This window comes from Arachis hypogaea, chromosome 12, assembly GCF_003086295.3.
Source record: "Arachis hypogaea cultivar Tifrunner chromosome 12, arahy.Tifrunner.gnm2.J5K5, whole genome shotgun sequence".
NCBI lineage: Eukaryota > Viridiplantae > Streptophyta > Magnoliopsida > Fabales > Fabaceae > Arachis > Arachis hypogaea.
In genome coordinates this window covers 57,890,221-57,907,241 of record NC_092047.1, presented here as the reverse complement: position 1 = coordinate 57,907,241, position 17,021 = coordinate 57,890,221, and the positions used below count along the sequence as shown (strand labels likewise).

The 17,021-nt window shown below is 36.0% G+C and overlaps 1 protein-coding gene across 1 annotated transcript; it reads left to right on the top strand.

Annotated features, from left to right (window-relative positions):
• The first annotated feature begins 9,020 nt into the window (after positions 1-9,020).
• LOC112727401 (bZIP transcription factor 50) lies at positions 9,021-11,871 on the top strand. Its single transcript, XM_025777138.3, has 3 exons — positions 9,021-9,658; positions 10,372-10,595; positions 11,455-11,871. The coding sequence occupies exons 1-3, from the start codon at positions 9,285-9,287 to the stop codon at positions 11,745-11,747; spliced, it is 891 nt and encodes a 296-aa protein (XP_025632923.1). The 5' UTR covers positions 9,021-9,284; the 3' UTR covers positions 11,748-11,871.
• Positions 11,872-17,021: the final 5,150 nt, after the last annotated feature.

Genomic DNA, 17,021 nt, shown 5'->3' with positions numbered 1-17,021 from the left:
AAATCTATACAGAAAATCACAAAACAATCAACCCCAACCCAATTTCTATCCACCCAATAACCCATCAACCAACCAAAATAACTTTCATCCCCCATCTACATCCCATACTTAGCCACAACCACCCTAAGAATCTCAAAGAATCTCCAACCTGGAGATAATAATGGAGAAAATGATCAAGCATCAAGAATTGGCCAACAAGAACCATGAAGCTTCACTGAGAAACCTGGAAAGACAAATTGGACAATTGTCTAAGCAAACAGTAGCTGAAAGACCAACCAATACACTACCAAGTGACACTATTCCTAACCCTAAGGAAGAATGTAAAGCAATTCAACTTAGGAGTGGAAAGACATTGGAGAACAACAAAGAAGCTAACAAGAAGCCAGCAAAGGATGATAAAGCTAACAGCAGGGAAGAAGTGACAATTAAAGAGAAGGATCAGGAAGAGCTCAGAAAGAAGGATGAAGAGTCACAAGTTTTAAAGAAGGGAAAACTAGTCATGATAGAGCATCCACGAGAACAGAGGAATGAAGCTAAACATTACATCCCTCATCTGCCATACCCTCAAAGATTGCAAAGAGAGCTCAAGGATCAATAGTTTCCCAAATTTCTGGAAGTTTTTAAGAAGCTGGAAATCAATATCCCACTTGCTGAAGCATTAGAGCAAATGTCCCTATATGCTAAATTCCTCAAGGAGCTCATCAACAAAAAAAGAAGCTGGAACGAGAAGGAGACAATGATCTTAACACAAGAGTGCAGTGCAGTAATCCAAAAAGGCCTCCCACCAAAACTCAAAGATTCTGGGAGTTTCTTTCTGCCCAACACCATTGGCAATATAGTCATTGATAAGGTATTGTGTGATTTAGGATCAAGTATCAATCTGATGCCCTTATCTATGATGAGGAAGTTGTCCATAGAAGAAGTGAAACCTATAAGGATGACCTTGCAACTTGCTGACAGATCAATGGTGATCCCTAATGGAGTGGTTGAGAACCTTTTGGTCAAGGTGGATAAGTTCATATTTCCAGCAGATTTTGTGATCTTAGATCTGGATGAAGAGGGAGGTGATTCCATCATATTGGGAAGACTTTTCCTAGCCATAGCGAGAGCCATCATTGATGTAGAAAAGGGAGAAATGACTCTGAGAGCACATGATGAGAAGATCACTCTGAATATCTTTAAGAAAATCCAGCATACTACTGAAGAGAAAAGCTACATGAGAATTGAAGAGGAAGACTTGAATTGGAAGGAAAAGCCCAAGGAGGCACTCATCAGATCACCTTTAAAGCAAAAGACAAACAATGAAGAAGAACAAAAGAGTAATGAAGATGAGAAGGATGGAAAAGGATTGCAACTAGAGGCCATAGGATCAATCATTGAGAAAAAAATTCTAGACAAAAAAACTGCTGCCAAGAAGGAAGGGTCACTGAAGAAAGAAAAGAAGAGCAAGAAAAAGATTCCAAAATGGTGGAAAAATAAGAAAATACCAACTGAGGGATTCTCAGAAGGAGACAAAGTGAAACTGATCTACCAGCAGTTGGAGACAGGCCCACAAACTGATGATTTTTACACTGTCAATAGGATACTCTCGTTAGAGCATATAGAGATTGTTCATCAAAGCACAGGAAGAAGGCTCACAGTGAGAGGGGACAAGCTGAGGCACCACAGTCATCATCCACCCTAACAAGGAAGATGTCAAGCTACGAATGATAAACAAGCGCTTGTTGGGAGGCAACCCAACCAAAGGTAGTTTTTTTTCTCAACTATTTCAATAAAAGGGTTAAGTAGATTTATTTGTATTGCAAGGAGCTAAGTTTGGAGTTGCACACCAAAACAATTTAAGGGTGAATGAAGGATGCTGAGTTTGGTGTCCCACCAAAAATTTCAATTAAAAACACATTTCAACCCTCTGCATAAATGGTTATTAGCTCTAAACAATCAGGAAAACTACTCGACCATTGTCTGCTTTCTAGTTTTTAGTTTTGTTCCCTTTTAGCAAAGGTACAAGGTTTTATATATATGGTTGATTTGTTGCATAAGAGGTAATGGTAAGGGACTAAGTTTGGTGTTCACATGCCAAAGTAAGTTCAAAAGCCTACAAACATTCATGCATAGTAACCATTTTTCAAGTACTTGGGAGACAAGAAACTTTTACTACCAGTGCAGAAAACTATTCAACTTTTTGGAAAAACTATACATCATTAGCAAGAAAAGCTTAAAAGCTAAGAAGGAGGATGAAAGACTAAGCAAGAAGATACCAAAAGGTTGTATTGTTACTCAACTGCTTATATCTACTGTGCTTTAGCTGAAAGTTTAATTGTTCTCCTTTCTGATAAGTTTACCCTTATCTGCACTCTGCTGGTTTACTGTCCTGTTATCATTCAAATAAGTGATCTAGTATAAATGTCTGCATCATTTTCATCCTACTTGAATATATGTCTTGTTTCCTTTGCATGAATACGAGAAAATGTCGAAACAGGAAGTGAATGTCTAATGTGGTAGGAATGATAATAAAGTTCAGTGGTGGTATGTATGTTTGATTGTTAAAGTAAGCTCATTAATAAAGGACAAAGGTTAGGATGATCCCTTATAGTGTAAGTCTAGTTGCTGTTGTAAAGCCTTCAATTAATAATTATCCTTGGGAAAAGAAAGAGCAAGAAAGAGAAGAAAGAAAAGCCAAGAATTGGCAAGAAACAAATAAAAAGGCTAGACACCAATAGCTTGGACCTTAGGACATATACCTGTGATGCTATTGTATTAGGATCTGCTTGGATTATTAGGTTCTGAGGAGTATTTAAAACTTGGTAACTTGGATTAACTAATCCGGGATTACCAACCGAAAATCCACCATCAAGAGCAACCTAATTACAAAGCATTTAGTAACCCAAAGAGGTGCTGGGCATCAATGTCTTAGGATGAATTGTGAGCCAAGTGTCTGTGGTGGAGATGTGTTGACTGGAAAACAAAGTTTAAAAGCTCTTGCAACACATAACACTTAGCCTTAAATGAAAATATAAGCTTCTCAATGTGAAAGACAAAAGAAAATCAAAACACCAAGGATGGATGAATAACAAGACTCACAGCAGCAACTTTGGTTATCATTTAAAGGGACATTTCAATCTTAAAATCTGGTAAAAGAAGAGCTTCAATTGCATCTGCATAGAACCCCATGAACCAAATTCAATTACCTGCCAAATAAGGATATATATGCTTCTCTTATTTCTTTCATCTCTTCTCATGTTTTAGTGCTTGCTTGGGGACAAGCAAGATTTAAGTTTAGTGTTGTGATGACAAGTCATCTTATGCTAGTTTCACAAGCATTTTTCATTTGTTTCATTAGGTTTTATGCACTTTCTTGTACAATAAGTAAGTGGTTGGAGTGGAATTTTGTGTTTATTTTGATTCAATCAAACATCATTTATTTTATACAAAATCATGAGATTTATGCAAGAACTAAGTGATTATTATGAATGATGCAAATTCTTATGATTTTGGTGAGACTTTGATTGCTTGTTTGGTTGATTTTAGGTGAGAAAATGAAGAAAAGCAGAAGCACTGCAGAATAACGTTGCGTTCAAATGAAGAACGCCACACTTACTTGACGATGTGCACGCGTACAGGACGCTTACGCATCAGAGGCAAGATTCGAAGACCCACGCGTACGTGTGCATGACGCGTACACGTGGAAGTGGTTGGCGCTCATTTTTAAGGAGAGCGCTACATTCAGTTACTTAGCGTTTTCGGGCAGATTTAAATTTGGAGCTGATGTTTTGAAATCGACGCCCACGCGTGCATGACGCGTCACGCGTCGATGGAGCACCTGGGAGGAACCACGCGAATGCGTGAGTGATGCTGAAGCGTGGAATTGGTATTTTGCTACCCACGCGCACGCGCAGAGGATGTGCACGCATGGGCAGTGTTCATTAACCCAACGTAGCGCTCACTAAGTGAACGCTATGGAAGCACGCGTACGTGACACGTATGCGTCAATGAGCAAAAAGGCAAAAGGACGCGCACGCGTCAAAGACGCGTACGCGTGGATGAATGAACGTTGCGCTCACTTTGAGAACGCAACGTTCCCCTGGAAGCAGCAACCAAGTGCCATTTTGATCCGCTTCTTCACAGGCCAAAAAGCCCACTCCAAGTACTGGATGACAGAATTAGAAAGTGTATAGATAGAGAAGAATTTGATTTCGTTGCAGAGCTCTCTCTCTTAATTTTCCTTTTAGAATTTTAGAATTGGGGATTAGATCTGAATTTTTCCTTTCTGTTTTGTTTTCTCTTCTGCAACTTTTATTTTCTGTTTTGGGTTTTGGGGATTGAAGAATTCTGCTGAAATTCTTCATCTAGAAGTCATCTTTTACTTTTTCTTTTTATAATTCTGAGAATTTGAGATCTGATCTTAGTTTTCTTTCTGTTTTGCTTTCCTTTACAATTTCTTCTTTTCTGTTTTGTTAAGAGGGGAATTGAGATCTTAGTTTTCTTGCTGTTTCAATATTCTGCTGCCATTGTTTATTTCTCATTTAATATTTTAGAGTTAACCTAAGTTTTCATTCTGCTTTGATTCTTCTGCTTCCATTTCTGTTTTGGAACTAAAATCCCAATTGATCTATTTTCTGAATTTCTTCATCCGAGAATTCACTGCTCTACTACAATTTACTTTTTCCAGTTCTGTTTTGATTCCTAATACCCAACTCCCTTTATCATTCATGCAATTTAAGTTTTCCAGCAGTTTAGATTCAGCAATTTACATTACTTTCTCTTTAAGTTTCAGTTATTTACTTTTCTTACAATTTAAGTTTCAGCTCTTTTAATTTCTTGCACTTTAAGTTTCTGCAATTTTACTTCTTCTGTATTTAAGATTCTGCAAATTTTCATTCTGCTCTTTAGCTTAGCTGCAATTTATATTTTGTTAATCAAATTTCACCAAATTCATCAAAAATTTGCTTAACTAAATTTATCATCGTACTAAAGTTGCTCGATCCATCAATTCCTGTGGGATCGACCTCACTCCTGTGAGTTATTACTACTTGATGCGACCCGGTACACTTGCCGGTGAGTTTGTGTGGAATCGATTTTCCCTCATCAAGTTACAGAGGCAACCCAACCATGGTTAGTATTTTCTTTTTTTTCATTCTTTTTCTTTGTTTAAGAGGCTAAAGTCGTCGTCATCATTCTCTTCTTCTTCTTTCACCTCTTTAGCATACATATTTTTTCTCTTTTTTTTTGATTTATGAAAAAAAAAATATATTTCTGGGTTGAACGCCAGACGTTCAAAACACACGCCGGGTGTCTATGAATAATTAAAGCTACATGCCCGATGGTCATGATCACACGCCTGGTGCATGGGCTAGGCAGGATCCTCTGGGAGCACACATTTAAGGACACTAAGCCTCCTTAAGTAATGCCGAGTGTTTTCAATCCAGACATCCCTTTTAATTTAAAACCACATTGTTTATGGTTGATCTTATTCCTTTTTTCTTCATGCATGTATGCTTCTTTATATGCACGCACATTTATTACTAATCCTCTGTCAAACTCTAAGTTTGGTGTAAACCCTTAAATTTGGTGTTGGAAACACCATGGATCATAAATAACCTACACAAAAAATAGTAGTGATGACTGAATACTCTTGGGTAAACCCTCTCTACTGGTGGTTAGTTATTTCTTTCTCCTTTATTTCTGTTCATCCCTTCTGTTTTTAGTTTTCTTTTCATTGTTCTTCTCTTTTATTTACTTTCCTTTGTTTATTTCTTCCTTGCATATATTGCATGTTCTATCCTTTTCTCTATCTATCTTTTCTGTAAAAACTTCAAACTTAAATACTTGTTTCTCCAGTAACCATTTGATAGAGGATATCTTAATGAAAAAAAAGAAATTGAATCATAAAAATCAAAACAAACAGTGGAGGTGCTTAAGAATATGTGGTTGCACTTGAAGAATCTAAAATGTTTGAATGTTGAGGAAATAGAAAAAGAATCTTCAAGAACAGAAATTTAAAGAAGTATTATGAGATTTCGATCATCAATTCCTTGGAGTAGTGAAAAAAAAGTGAAAAGATCAAAGAAATCAAAAGTTATAAAGCTCTGAGCACCAATAATTAGGGTCTAGTTATATGCTTGTAATGTTTCTGTTTTAGGGATAGACTTGGACTAGTAAATTCGAAGGGTGCTTTATCACCCGATAACTTGGACCAACTGGACCGGGATTATCGATTGAAAGTTTACTTAAAGAGTTGCCTTAAAACAAAAGATCAAGAAGTCCAAAGAGGCTCTGGGCATCGATGTCTGGGTCAAAACCCGAGTTATGTGCTTGTGGTGCGGTTGTGTCAAGGAAATTTAGTGAAAAGTTAGAAGAAAAAAAGAAAAGCGTCCATTGTCTAATGGATAGGACAGAGGTCTTCTAAACCTTTGGTAGGCTTGGGTAATTAGATATGAAGGATGACATATAATTCGACCTAAGGACTACTTTTAAATCTTGTTAGGAACTAAATTAGTTTTTGTGCTTAACCTCTTTAATTAATTAACTGTTGACTAGATAATTATAGAGAAACTGAGGAACCAAGGAATTGGAAATCAGTTACAAAAGATTTGTCGTGAAAGATATTTGCATACTTCAAAATAAGTAAACAAGGTTTGGTTTTTCCAAGAGCACAAACATCTCTGAAGCTCTTGACTCTCACCAACATTGTCTTCTCTCAATCAACATCCAAGTTCACTATCTCTCAGGCACTCAAGCACTTAATATTCTAAGCAAGATACAGGTTTTGCCCTCATCAATCTAGGTTATTTTAATCTAATTAGGTATTTAATCTGATATTTGCTTGCTCAATCCTTTAATCCTCATGAGAAAGATATCCACTCACCATGGTATTACTTGAACGATCCGGTGCACTTGCCGGTATCCGTGAGCTTTAATTTTTGCTCACCAATCATCGACATTGGCAAAGTCACGTTTGGCGGCACTATTGCAGACTCGCTTCCTAGCCTTAATGTCCTAATGACCCAATGAGAACTTGGCCCTTAGTCCTAAAATCCCCCTCTTGACCCCTCGATCTTGGACAACTCAGCACAGATCGCTAATCGAGATTTGACTTCAAATACAAATCAAATCTTGCCTAATTTAAAAGGTCAAAGGAAGGAAAAAATGCATATATAAAGGGAGTCTTGGACTCCCTCCAAGTTATGACATACAAAATCCTAAAATCCTATCTCTAAGATCCATTCTAACTTGAGTGTCGGTGTGTCTTTCTAGGTCACCTCCTGCTCACTCCAAAAGCTGGAAGCCGTAAAGCTCGTCAACTTCGTTGGATTTTCCTATCGTTCTAAGTAACTCATGAACAACATGTCACGAGAGATAAGTTAGTTTAGAAAGATGAATTTTAAAATTTGAAAATGATAGTGGTATTGGCACAGCGTTTGCTCCCTCTGTCTCGGAGGATGTCCAAGAAGAGATAAACCTAATTGATCCTAGTTTTCATAAGGGCACGATCCTGCCTGGCTTTGGGATGATTCAACCTCCGCAGAACACTGTCTGAGGAAGTCCACTAAAGCGAAACAAGTGTGGTTACACCTTGTTAATAATCCTTTAATGAGTAATACTAGAATGTATATTTTACAATTGGATCAGAGTAAATCTTCAAAAAAATGAATATCTCTTTTTAAGGGCTTTGTGTTGGATTTGGTGTGATAGGAATAATGATCTTTTTAATATAGAGAAAACTTGGAGCAGATACAAAGTTGTGGTGCTTTCCCATCATATGGCTCACGATTTTTCCTTTTATCAAGCAAAGCTGAAATCTATCATGAGTACTAGCTTAATCTTATCTTGGGAACCTCCTCCTCTTTCTTCTTTCAAGGTAAACTGTGATTCAAGCCTCTTTCTAAATGCTTACAATACGAATTTTGGCTGTTTAGTTCAAGATAGCAATGGAAAGTGGGTGAAAGGTTGCACTGGAAGTCTGCCACTGATGAACATTTCTTGCTATGAATTGTTTGCAATTTGGTGTGGTCTGATTCTTGCTTGGGAGTATGGCTGTAAAGATGTGATTTGTAAAATGGATTGTCTTGAAATATATTGCTTGATTTCTCTAGGATCAGCCTCAAAAGATAGAGAAGGCAATGATTTACTTATGAAAATAAAAGAAATTCTTCATTGCAATTGGTTTGCAAAGAATTCTATCATTCAGCTACGCTAATGAAGCAGCTGATCACATGGCCAAGCATGTTGTAAGAAGCACAACCTCTTACAGTGAATGGCTCGAATCTTGGGAGAGTTTATATTTGACTATTTCTAGGGAGAAATCATAACCATTTAGCTTTTTTTTTTGTGTTATCTTTTTTTTTTTCCGTAGTCACAAGAAAAAATTACTAAAATCATATCGAAAAGTTCAAGTCATTGATAAAAAGAATTTCAAAAAATGTTAACGACAAATAAGCCCTCGAAGGATTTAAAAACGCGACAAAAAAAATTAAATATTAAATATATATGCTAAAAATAGACTTTAGAAATTAACTGTGATGTAAATTAATGCAATTATTATTAGAAGAATGAGAAATATTTATCTTTAAAATTTGATATATGTGAAATAAATTTTTTAAAATTTTTTTAGTGTGAATGACCATATTTTTTGAAAATTAAAAAAAAATTATAAATCAAATTTTCATTTAAATTATTGTGAACCTTCTAAATATTTATTTAGATATTATAAAAAAAATTCAAATAAAATAAATAAATTATTTATTAAATACAATAATTTTTTTATCACTTGTAAAAAATATAATATTTATTTATTATTTTTATTATATTTTTAAATTATTTAAAAATTATTTTATTAATAACATTTTTTAGGAATTTTTTGTTAACTACTAATCTTTCAAATTTCAAATTAATAATTAACCTAATTTTTATTTTTTTTTTATGACACCTCACAAAAGATAAGTTAGTTTAAAAGGATGAATTTTAAAATTTGGAAATTTAATTTTAAATAATAAAAATATATAACCATTGATGTGTCACAATTTGTTCTTTTCTTAGAGCATTTAGGAACTTTTTTTTTGGGAAAAAAGAAAAACGGAAAAAGCTAGGCCAAAAAAGAACGCGTCACCACGTGTCATTTATGTCCACTCTCTTCGATCCCATTGGCTGAGTGACAACATGAGAGATTTAGGAAGTTTGCGCGACTTTTCCATTGCTTAGTCACCAAGACTCACAAACAACTCGAGGCTTCGTAAAATATCGTCGAGTCGTTTATTCGTTTCCTCGTAGGAATTGACGGTTCCGTCATGGAAGGTCTAGCACTAGGAGAAGACCCACTTAGCGACTTCGATTGTGACGCCTTTCTTGAACAATTACTAGATCCTCACGTTGACGATATCTTCCATGAGAAGGAGGTTCCTTCTGCCGTAGCAGGTGGCGGTGTTTTATCAGAGATCGAGAACTTGTTGATGGCCGATGATGAAGACGACGGCGCTGTCATTCCCGCTACTCCGTCGTTGGAATCTGACTACGACAAGCTTCTTGCTGAAATACTCGTCGAGCCGCACGGTGACTCCGACGACGGTTCCACTCCTTCTATCGAAGATCCCGATAAGGTCAGGGCTGATGCAGCGGGCCCCAAGGAGGTTGGCATTGAACCCGTTTCGAAGAAGCTATTAAGGTAAAAGAAACAGAGAAGGAGGTTAAGAGTTCGTTTTATTCATTACTTTTGCTTTGGTTTTGTGGTGTTATGTTTTAAATTTTGTGACTTATTCTGGAGATTTAAACAATTTATTTTCTGATTTACATAATTTTGATGTTTGAAGGAGTCATTGTGTTTAAATTTTTTAAATAACTTTTCAATTATATGTTATAGTTGATAGTTGATATTAGGATTTAATACAGGAATGCAGTAACTAGTAAGTAGTGCCCTGTCTAAATTTAGAGGAACTCTTGTTGCTTTTTCTTCTGCATTGATAGTTATGAGAAAATCTTTTGCTATATTTTATTTCTTGGATATTATAGGATAATTTCTCGTTGTTTGAGCTAGTTTGATGTTTCTTTTTGGATATAATAAAAGTGTGTACATACATTGATGGTTTCTCCTTGAGCTTGAATATGGTGTTCAAAGTTTGGATTCTGAACAAGAACTAGGTAGGGCACTCTTATATAGAAGAACCAAGGATTGAAGATGGATAAAGAATGATGTCTTTAACACTTGAGGAAGAAGAAAAATATTGATGAGATCTGCTGGGGCTCTAGTTAGACCTTAATCAAATAAGGCTCCATTGTTGTTTCATTTGTTCTGTGATGCCTACGATGCTACCTTTTATGATGACTATGGTGTTGTAACTTGTAAAAGATAAAAGATTGTGTTCAATGTCTGCCTTTCAGGAAAATGAGGAACAGAGATGCTGCTGCGAGATCAAGAGAGAGGAAGACGAAGTATGTAAAGGACCTTGAGATGAAAAGTAGGTATTATGAAGGGGAATGCCGTAGACTGGGGCATTTGCTCCAGTGCTGCTATGCTGAGAACCATGCTTTGCGTCTTTGCTTACAGGCACGAGGTGCATTGAATGCTTCCATGACCAAGCAGGAGTCTGCTGTGCTCTTGTTGGGTAAGCCCTACAGTAACACATTGACTCAACCACTTTCTTAATGTTTGTTTTGTTTCGTGTGTTGTTATTCAATCATAGTCAGTAGCATCCTTGTTTTATTAAATTGGTTTCTTGATTTCAAACTCTGGGTGTTTGGATTGATTATTTCGTTGCTTTCCTGAATGAATCTTGTGCATATTCTTTACAATTTCATCTGTTTGATTTTGATATACAACCTTATTTCGAGTTGCCAAAGTTGTTTAGAATATATCGATTCTAACATTATAATAAATTTCCAGTGTGGATTGTTGGATCATTAAGGAATAGTAGCTTTCTTTTCCTTCAAGTTGAGAACTATGTTTATTGGGGATCTTATATAGTTTATGTGGTTTCTTAGTTGTTCGTATACCAGATCTTTCACATTGTCTTCAGATGTGTAAGCTTTATGGACTCATGGAGATTTTTATATTAAATGAAAGAATCCAAAATTACTTTTTGGCTTTGTTACAACACTAGTCTACTTCCTATTTCGAAAATGTAGATTCCAGTATTATACTGACATCAGTAGTATCAATTAAGAATCCAAAATACAGAACATGGTAAAATGAAGAAGGTACAATTAAGGGTTGTTTGTGAGTTTAGTTTGGAGGTAAAGGGAGGAGAAAGGGAGGCTTGTAGTAGAACTTATGTTCTACAAGCCCTCCATTTTCCCTTAGTTCCGCTCCAAAACTCATAAACAACCCTAAACAGAAAGGAATCTTGAGATTTCGGTAAAGAATCTGCAAGTCCCATCCATTATGTTGACCTAGTGAAGTTGGTATTAGATTCTTGTTTGTTATTTATTGAATAGATATTGATATTGACCATGTTCATGATCCAGAATCCCTGCTGTTGGGTTCCCTGCTGTTGTTCATGGGTGTCATGTGCCAATTCAGTCTACGACTGACAGCCTGGTTAACGGTACTACTTCCAAGAGAAAACAAGGAGCAGAGAAACGCAAGAAGGGTAGCTCGAAAAGGACCCGAAAGTGATATATCTGAGTGTTTCCGGGTGCAATCCTCTACAAAGAGTAGAAGTTGTCGGGCTTCAAGGAGAAAGATGAAATTCTTTATTTCTTCTATATTGTGCAGATGGAGTGATTACTATAATAAAAAAACTGAAAGAATTGTTTAAGCTATTATAGTAGGAGTATTGTTTCTGTTCTGTGCAGTAAGACCTCATCGAAACTTACAGTGGGCTCATGCCTTGCATGCTTGCTCTTAATAGGTTAGGTTTGTTATATAGTTAATTGACCTAAGTCTTACTTGTAGTATTTTTAGGGGTCGCAACGGGCGCAGGTAGGGGCGGGTTTTTGCTCTACCCGACCCCGTCCCGCCGTACAACAACCCGCATAGAATCTGTCCCGCTTCTACTCACGGGTAATAAAACGTTGAACTCTAACCCGTCCTACTTCTACCCGCCTCTATAATTATTAAAATCCAATAAATAAAATTAAATTTCAAAATTTATATAACTATTATCACATACATAACATAAAATAAAATAAAAATTTAAATATGATACAATATTATTAATCATTTATTAATTATTTTACATATATTATACATATTATATTTTAAAATTATATATATATTATATATATAGCAGGGCGGGTAGGGGTGGGTATTATCTAAATCCGACTCCGTCCCGCCCCTCCTAAGAATTCGCCCCGCTAAAAATCCGCCTCGGTGCGGGACGGGTAATTATCCGCCCCGAATGGATAGGGGCGGGATGGATACCTGCGAGTTTGGATGGTATTACCATTCCTAAGTATGTTTTAGATTTTTTTTTTCAAGTATTAAACTTAGTTTATTACAAAGCTTGGCTTGGCCTTTAAAAGATGTGACAATTTTTGTTTTTACGAAATAAAAAAATAAAAATATTATTTATAAAAATTATGTTTTAATAAAAGTTATTTATATGTAATATAATATAATATATCAAATTTAATGTTCACAAAAATTTTTAAATTTTAAAATATTTAAAATATAAAAAAAGTATTTATAATAAATTTAAAATATTTAATAATTTTATTAATGATAAAAATATTTACATATTTATTTATGTTCTGATAAGTTAAGCTAGATTTAATAGACTAATAAAATTAATTAGTGAATTTGGATTTAGTTTATTAAGATATTAAAATTTTTAATAGTCTGAGTTGGGGTTTATTTTGCAATATGCCAGACTAGGACTAGGTCAACTATAGGTTAGGTTGTAGGTGACATATCGCCTAGCCTATTTTCACCTCTTGTGCCAAGTCTATTTTTACCTCTAGGTGCCATCTTTGATTCGGTTTCTTTTTAATTCAATGCGCTTCGTTTTTTTTTTTTTTTTTTTGGTTTTTTCCTCCGTGGATCAAGAAAGTTGCATAACAAGTTTTTATGTAGATATGTGGCGATGAGTCCTGAGTCCAAGATAGGTTGTTCATTATGTGGTCGTATTTTTTATCTCATTTTGACTCTTCACAATTTTTTTTTGAAAGACAATGAGATTTTTAATAATTTTTTTTTTAAGTTTTTAATCTTTAATTTCGTGAGATTAGTTAGTTTTTTTGTTAATGATTTTTCTCTTAAGTTAACGGAATGTGCTTATATGGCACTTTCATCAGTAGATCTGCTGTTAAGTATTAGTTAAGATTGACAGATTTTTTTGTTGGAGTCTCATTGCCTTTTAGGGTAATTGTCAAAGACTGTTTAAGAAATTTTTTTTTTATTTTGTTACTTTTACCGGATATATTGGCAGGGACGGACATACGGGGGGCGAGTGGAGGCCTCGGCCCCCAACTTTTTTAAAAAAAGATTAATAGTAATAAATTATTAAGTATGCTTTATTTTTTTTAAATTTATTTAGTATTTAATCTAATACAAATAAAAGTCCAGTTTAACCTAAATATTAATGACTTTTAATATCTAAAAAAATAATTAACAATATTAAAAAAAATCTTAAAAGATATTATTACTAATATTTTTTAATTAAATAAAATTTTTTAAATCTCATAAAGTGGATTTTTTTTTTCTTGTGAGCATTGTCTTTCTTGATTCATTTGGTATTAATTCTCTTTGTTTCAACTATTACAACTGAGAGATCTTTTTCAGCGATGAATATTGTGAAGAATAACTCATAAACAAAATGAAAGGTTAATTTCTTGCTAATTGTCTTTTAATTATATTGAAAAGAAAATTGATGAAAAATTTGACACAGATTCTATTATCGATAAATTTTATGATACGAAAAAGCGACCAATTCATTAATAAAAAGTACATACATATTTTTTGTACTTTAAAATATATTCTCTATCGATATATTTTTGTAATACATTTTACATTATATAATTTTTTGTATAATTTTTTAATATTATATATGTTATTGGCCCCTCCAGAATAATATTTCTGGATCCGTCCCTGTATATTGGATAAATTTATTGTATAATAATTGAGAAATATTAGTATTTTAAAATTTTTTTTAATAAAAATTGAATAAAGGATATTGTTTCGAGGATTACTTGAAACGTTGAGGCAGCATGAGGCCCAGACTCCTTCTAAGGCAGCATCCGACTTATTCTAGCGTCGAGGTGCCGCCGTCTGAGTTCCTCATGAGAAGATGTGGGTGGTACCTGTAAGAGACTCAATGATTAAGTCAGCAAGGGTTTTAGACAGGCTTTAGTAGATTAAAACGTGAATATACCTAAAGAATGTCAGTGTATTTATAGTAGAGTTGTTAACCACTTTTGTTGAAGTAGTTCCATCTTTATTGATGGATAATCGTTCCCCTTATCTGTGGAGTTTGTTAGGATCTATCTTTAAGAGAAGATAGAGATAGTTTGAGAGATTCACGAAGGCAGTTACTTGCATGGGTAAGTAGAGCTGGGCTCCTTTGCGGTGTCCAACCTCTTTAAAGAGGTTGGGCATATGGTAGAGACTTCCACTTTGGGTCAAACCTTTCATCCTTATTGGGCTTGGCTTTTGTGTTGGGCCAGGTATGAAAATAAAATATAACTAGTACTAAATGCTAAATCCACTAGAGATGCTCCAAGAGTGGGCCTTTCATATATCGAATTCAGCTTGCTGGTGTTAAACGCATATTGGGCAAACTCTATTGGCGCTAAACGCTGGCTGGGCGTTTAGTGCCCTGAGGGGATGCCAGCTCTTCTGTTTTTAGCTCCAAATTCTGCCAAACTGTTCCAAATTTCTCTTGGAATCATAAAAATACTAAAACAACTCAAAGTAGCATCCAAATAGATTTTTGCACTAAAATCAAATAAATCTAAATAAAATCTAATTAAAAACAACTAGAAAATGATAAGAAAAAGGGTACAAGATGCTTACGCATCAGTTAAGAGAAGTGAGGAGGATAGAGAGATGTAGTTGGGAGGTGGAAGGTGAAAATAGAGGTGGTATTTATAGGAGGGGGTAAGGAAATTAATTTGGGAAGATAGATTTGTTGAGGATTTGAAAAGATATGATAGGAAAATAGGTTGGGGTAGGGAGTATGGGGAATTGAAGGAGATGATTTGGGGGTAAAGATATGATTTGATGTTGGAAGGAGGAGAGAGAAGGTAGAACGGTCAAAAAGGAAGAGGTTGGGGGTAGGGTGACCGTTGTAACGGTCAAAATCCATCTGAAAATTCAAATTTTTTATGTTGCTGGCACTAAACGCTAGTTAGGAGTTTAGCGCCACAACGCTATGAAGCCCTATACCCCTCGTGTTTAACGCCATAATAGGACACCTCTCTTTCTTTTTTTTTTTTTTGCTACTGGTGTTGGCGCTAAACATCCAGCTGGCGTTTAGTGCCCTGTGAGGCATGGATTTCTTTAAAAATTAGATCCCCTCATTGGCGTTAAACACCCATCTGGCATTTAACGCCAGCTCCTTGATGCCATCCAGGGCGCTAAACGCCCACCTGGCATTTAACGCCATCCCTCAGCTTGCCAATTCCGGAGCTAAATGCCCACCTTGGCATTTAGCGCCAGAGCACTTCGAGTTGATTTTGCTCCAGGGTGTTCTGTTCTTCTTCCTGATTTCTCCTGTTCCTTGTCCTAAATACTATGCATGATCACAGACAAAATTAAACCAAGAAAAATTATAAATAAAATTGAAAAGAAATGAAAATCAACTGAAAGAAAAACCAAAGGATACTTAGGGTTGGGTTTTCTCCCAACAAGCGCTTCTTTACCGTCACTAGCTTGACGGCTAGTTCTGCTAAGTCAGCAGATGAGTGGATCTCTGGCGATCAATCTCGCCTCCAAGGTAGTGCTTTACCCTCTGGCCATTGACTATGAATCTTTTATCTAAGTTTTCTTCTTGAAGTTCCACATGACCATAAGGTGACACTCCAATGACCACGAAAGGTCCTGACCACCGGGACTTGAGCTTCTCTGGAAAGAGTTTGAGCTGAGAGTTCAATAGGAGAACCCTCTGGCCTAGTTCAAAAATCTTGTGGCTATCCTTTTATCATGCCACTTTTTCTTCTTTTCCTTATAGAGCTTGGCATTTTCATAGGCAGAATTTCTGAACTCATTAAGCTTATTCAGCTGGAGCAGCCTCTTCTCTCTTACGGCATTGGCATTAAAGTTCAGAAACTTTGTTGCCCAATATGCTGTGTGCTCCAAAAACCAGCTGGTACGGAGACATTCCAATAGGGGTCTTGAAAGCAGTCCGATATGCCCAGAGAGCATCATCGAGTCTCCTTGCCCAGTCCTTCCTTGAAGTACTTATAGTCCCTCTTGAGTTCCTTACTGGAGACTTCAGCCTGTCAACTTGTTTGAGGGTGATAAGGGATTGCCATTTTAAGACGGATTCTATATCTCTGTAGGAGTGAATCCATCTATTTATTGCAGAAGTGGCTCCCTCTATCACTAATCAGTACTAGGGACACCAAACCGGCTGAAAATATATCTTTGCAAGAAGCTCAACACGACTCCGACATCATTGGTGGGTAGAGCTATTGCTTCTACCCACTTGGACACATAATCTACTGCCACCAAGATGTAAGTGTTTGAGTATGAGGGAGGAAAAGGTCCCATGAAGTCAATGCCCCATACATCAAACAACTCAATCGCTAGAATTCCTTGTTGTGGCATCTCATGATTGTAGGGAAGGTTTCCAGCTCTCTTACATTTGTCACAGTTTCTGACAAATTTTCGTGAGTCTCGGAAGAGAGTCGGCCAATAAGAACCACTCTGAAGGACCTTGGTAGCTATCCTTTTGCCACCAAAGTGACCTCCATACTCAGAACCGTGGCAATGCTAGAGGATCTACTGTGATTCCTCATTTGAGACACAACGCCGGATCATACCATCTGAACATCTCTTAAAAAGATAAGGTTCTTCTCAGAAGTAGTACTTGGCATCGTTTAACAGCTTTCTTACTTGCTGTTTAGTGTACTCCTTGGGGATGACCTCATGG

Excerpts from the sequence above, each read along its gene's own strand:
- LOC112727401 (XM_025777138.3), top strand. The coding sequence starts at position 9,285 with ATGGAAGGTCTAGCACTAGGAGAAGACCCACTTAGCGACTTCGATTGT. Across the intron at positions 9,659-10,371 it reads GTTTCGAAGAAGCTATTAAG|GAAAATGAGGAACAGAGATG; the intron begins GTAAAAGAAACA and ends TCTGCCTTTCAG. Across the intron at positions 10,596-11,454 it reads GTCTGCTGTGCTCTTGTTGG|AATCCCTGCTGTTGGGTTCC; the intron begins GTAAGCCCTACA and ends TTCATGATCCAG.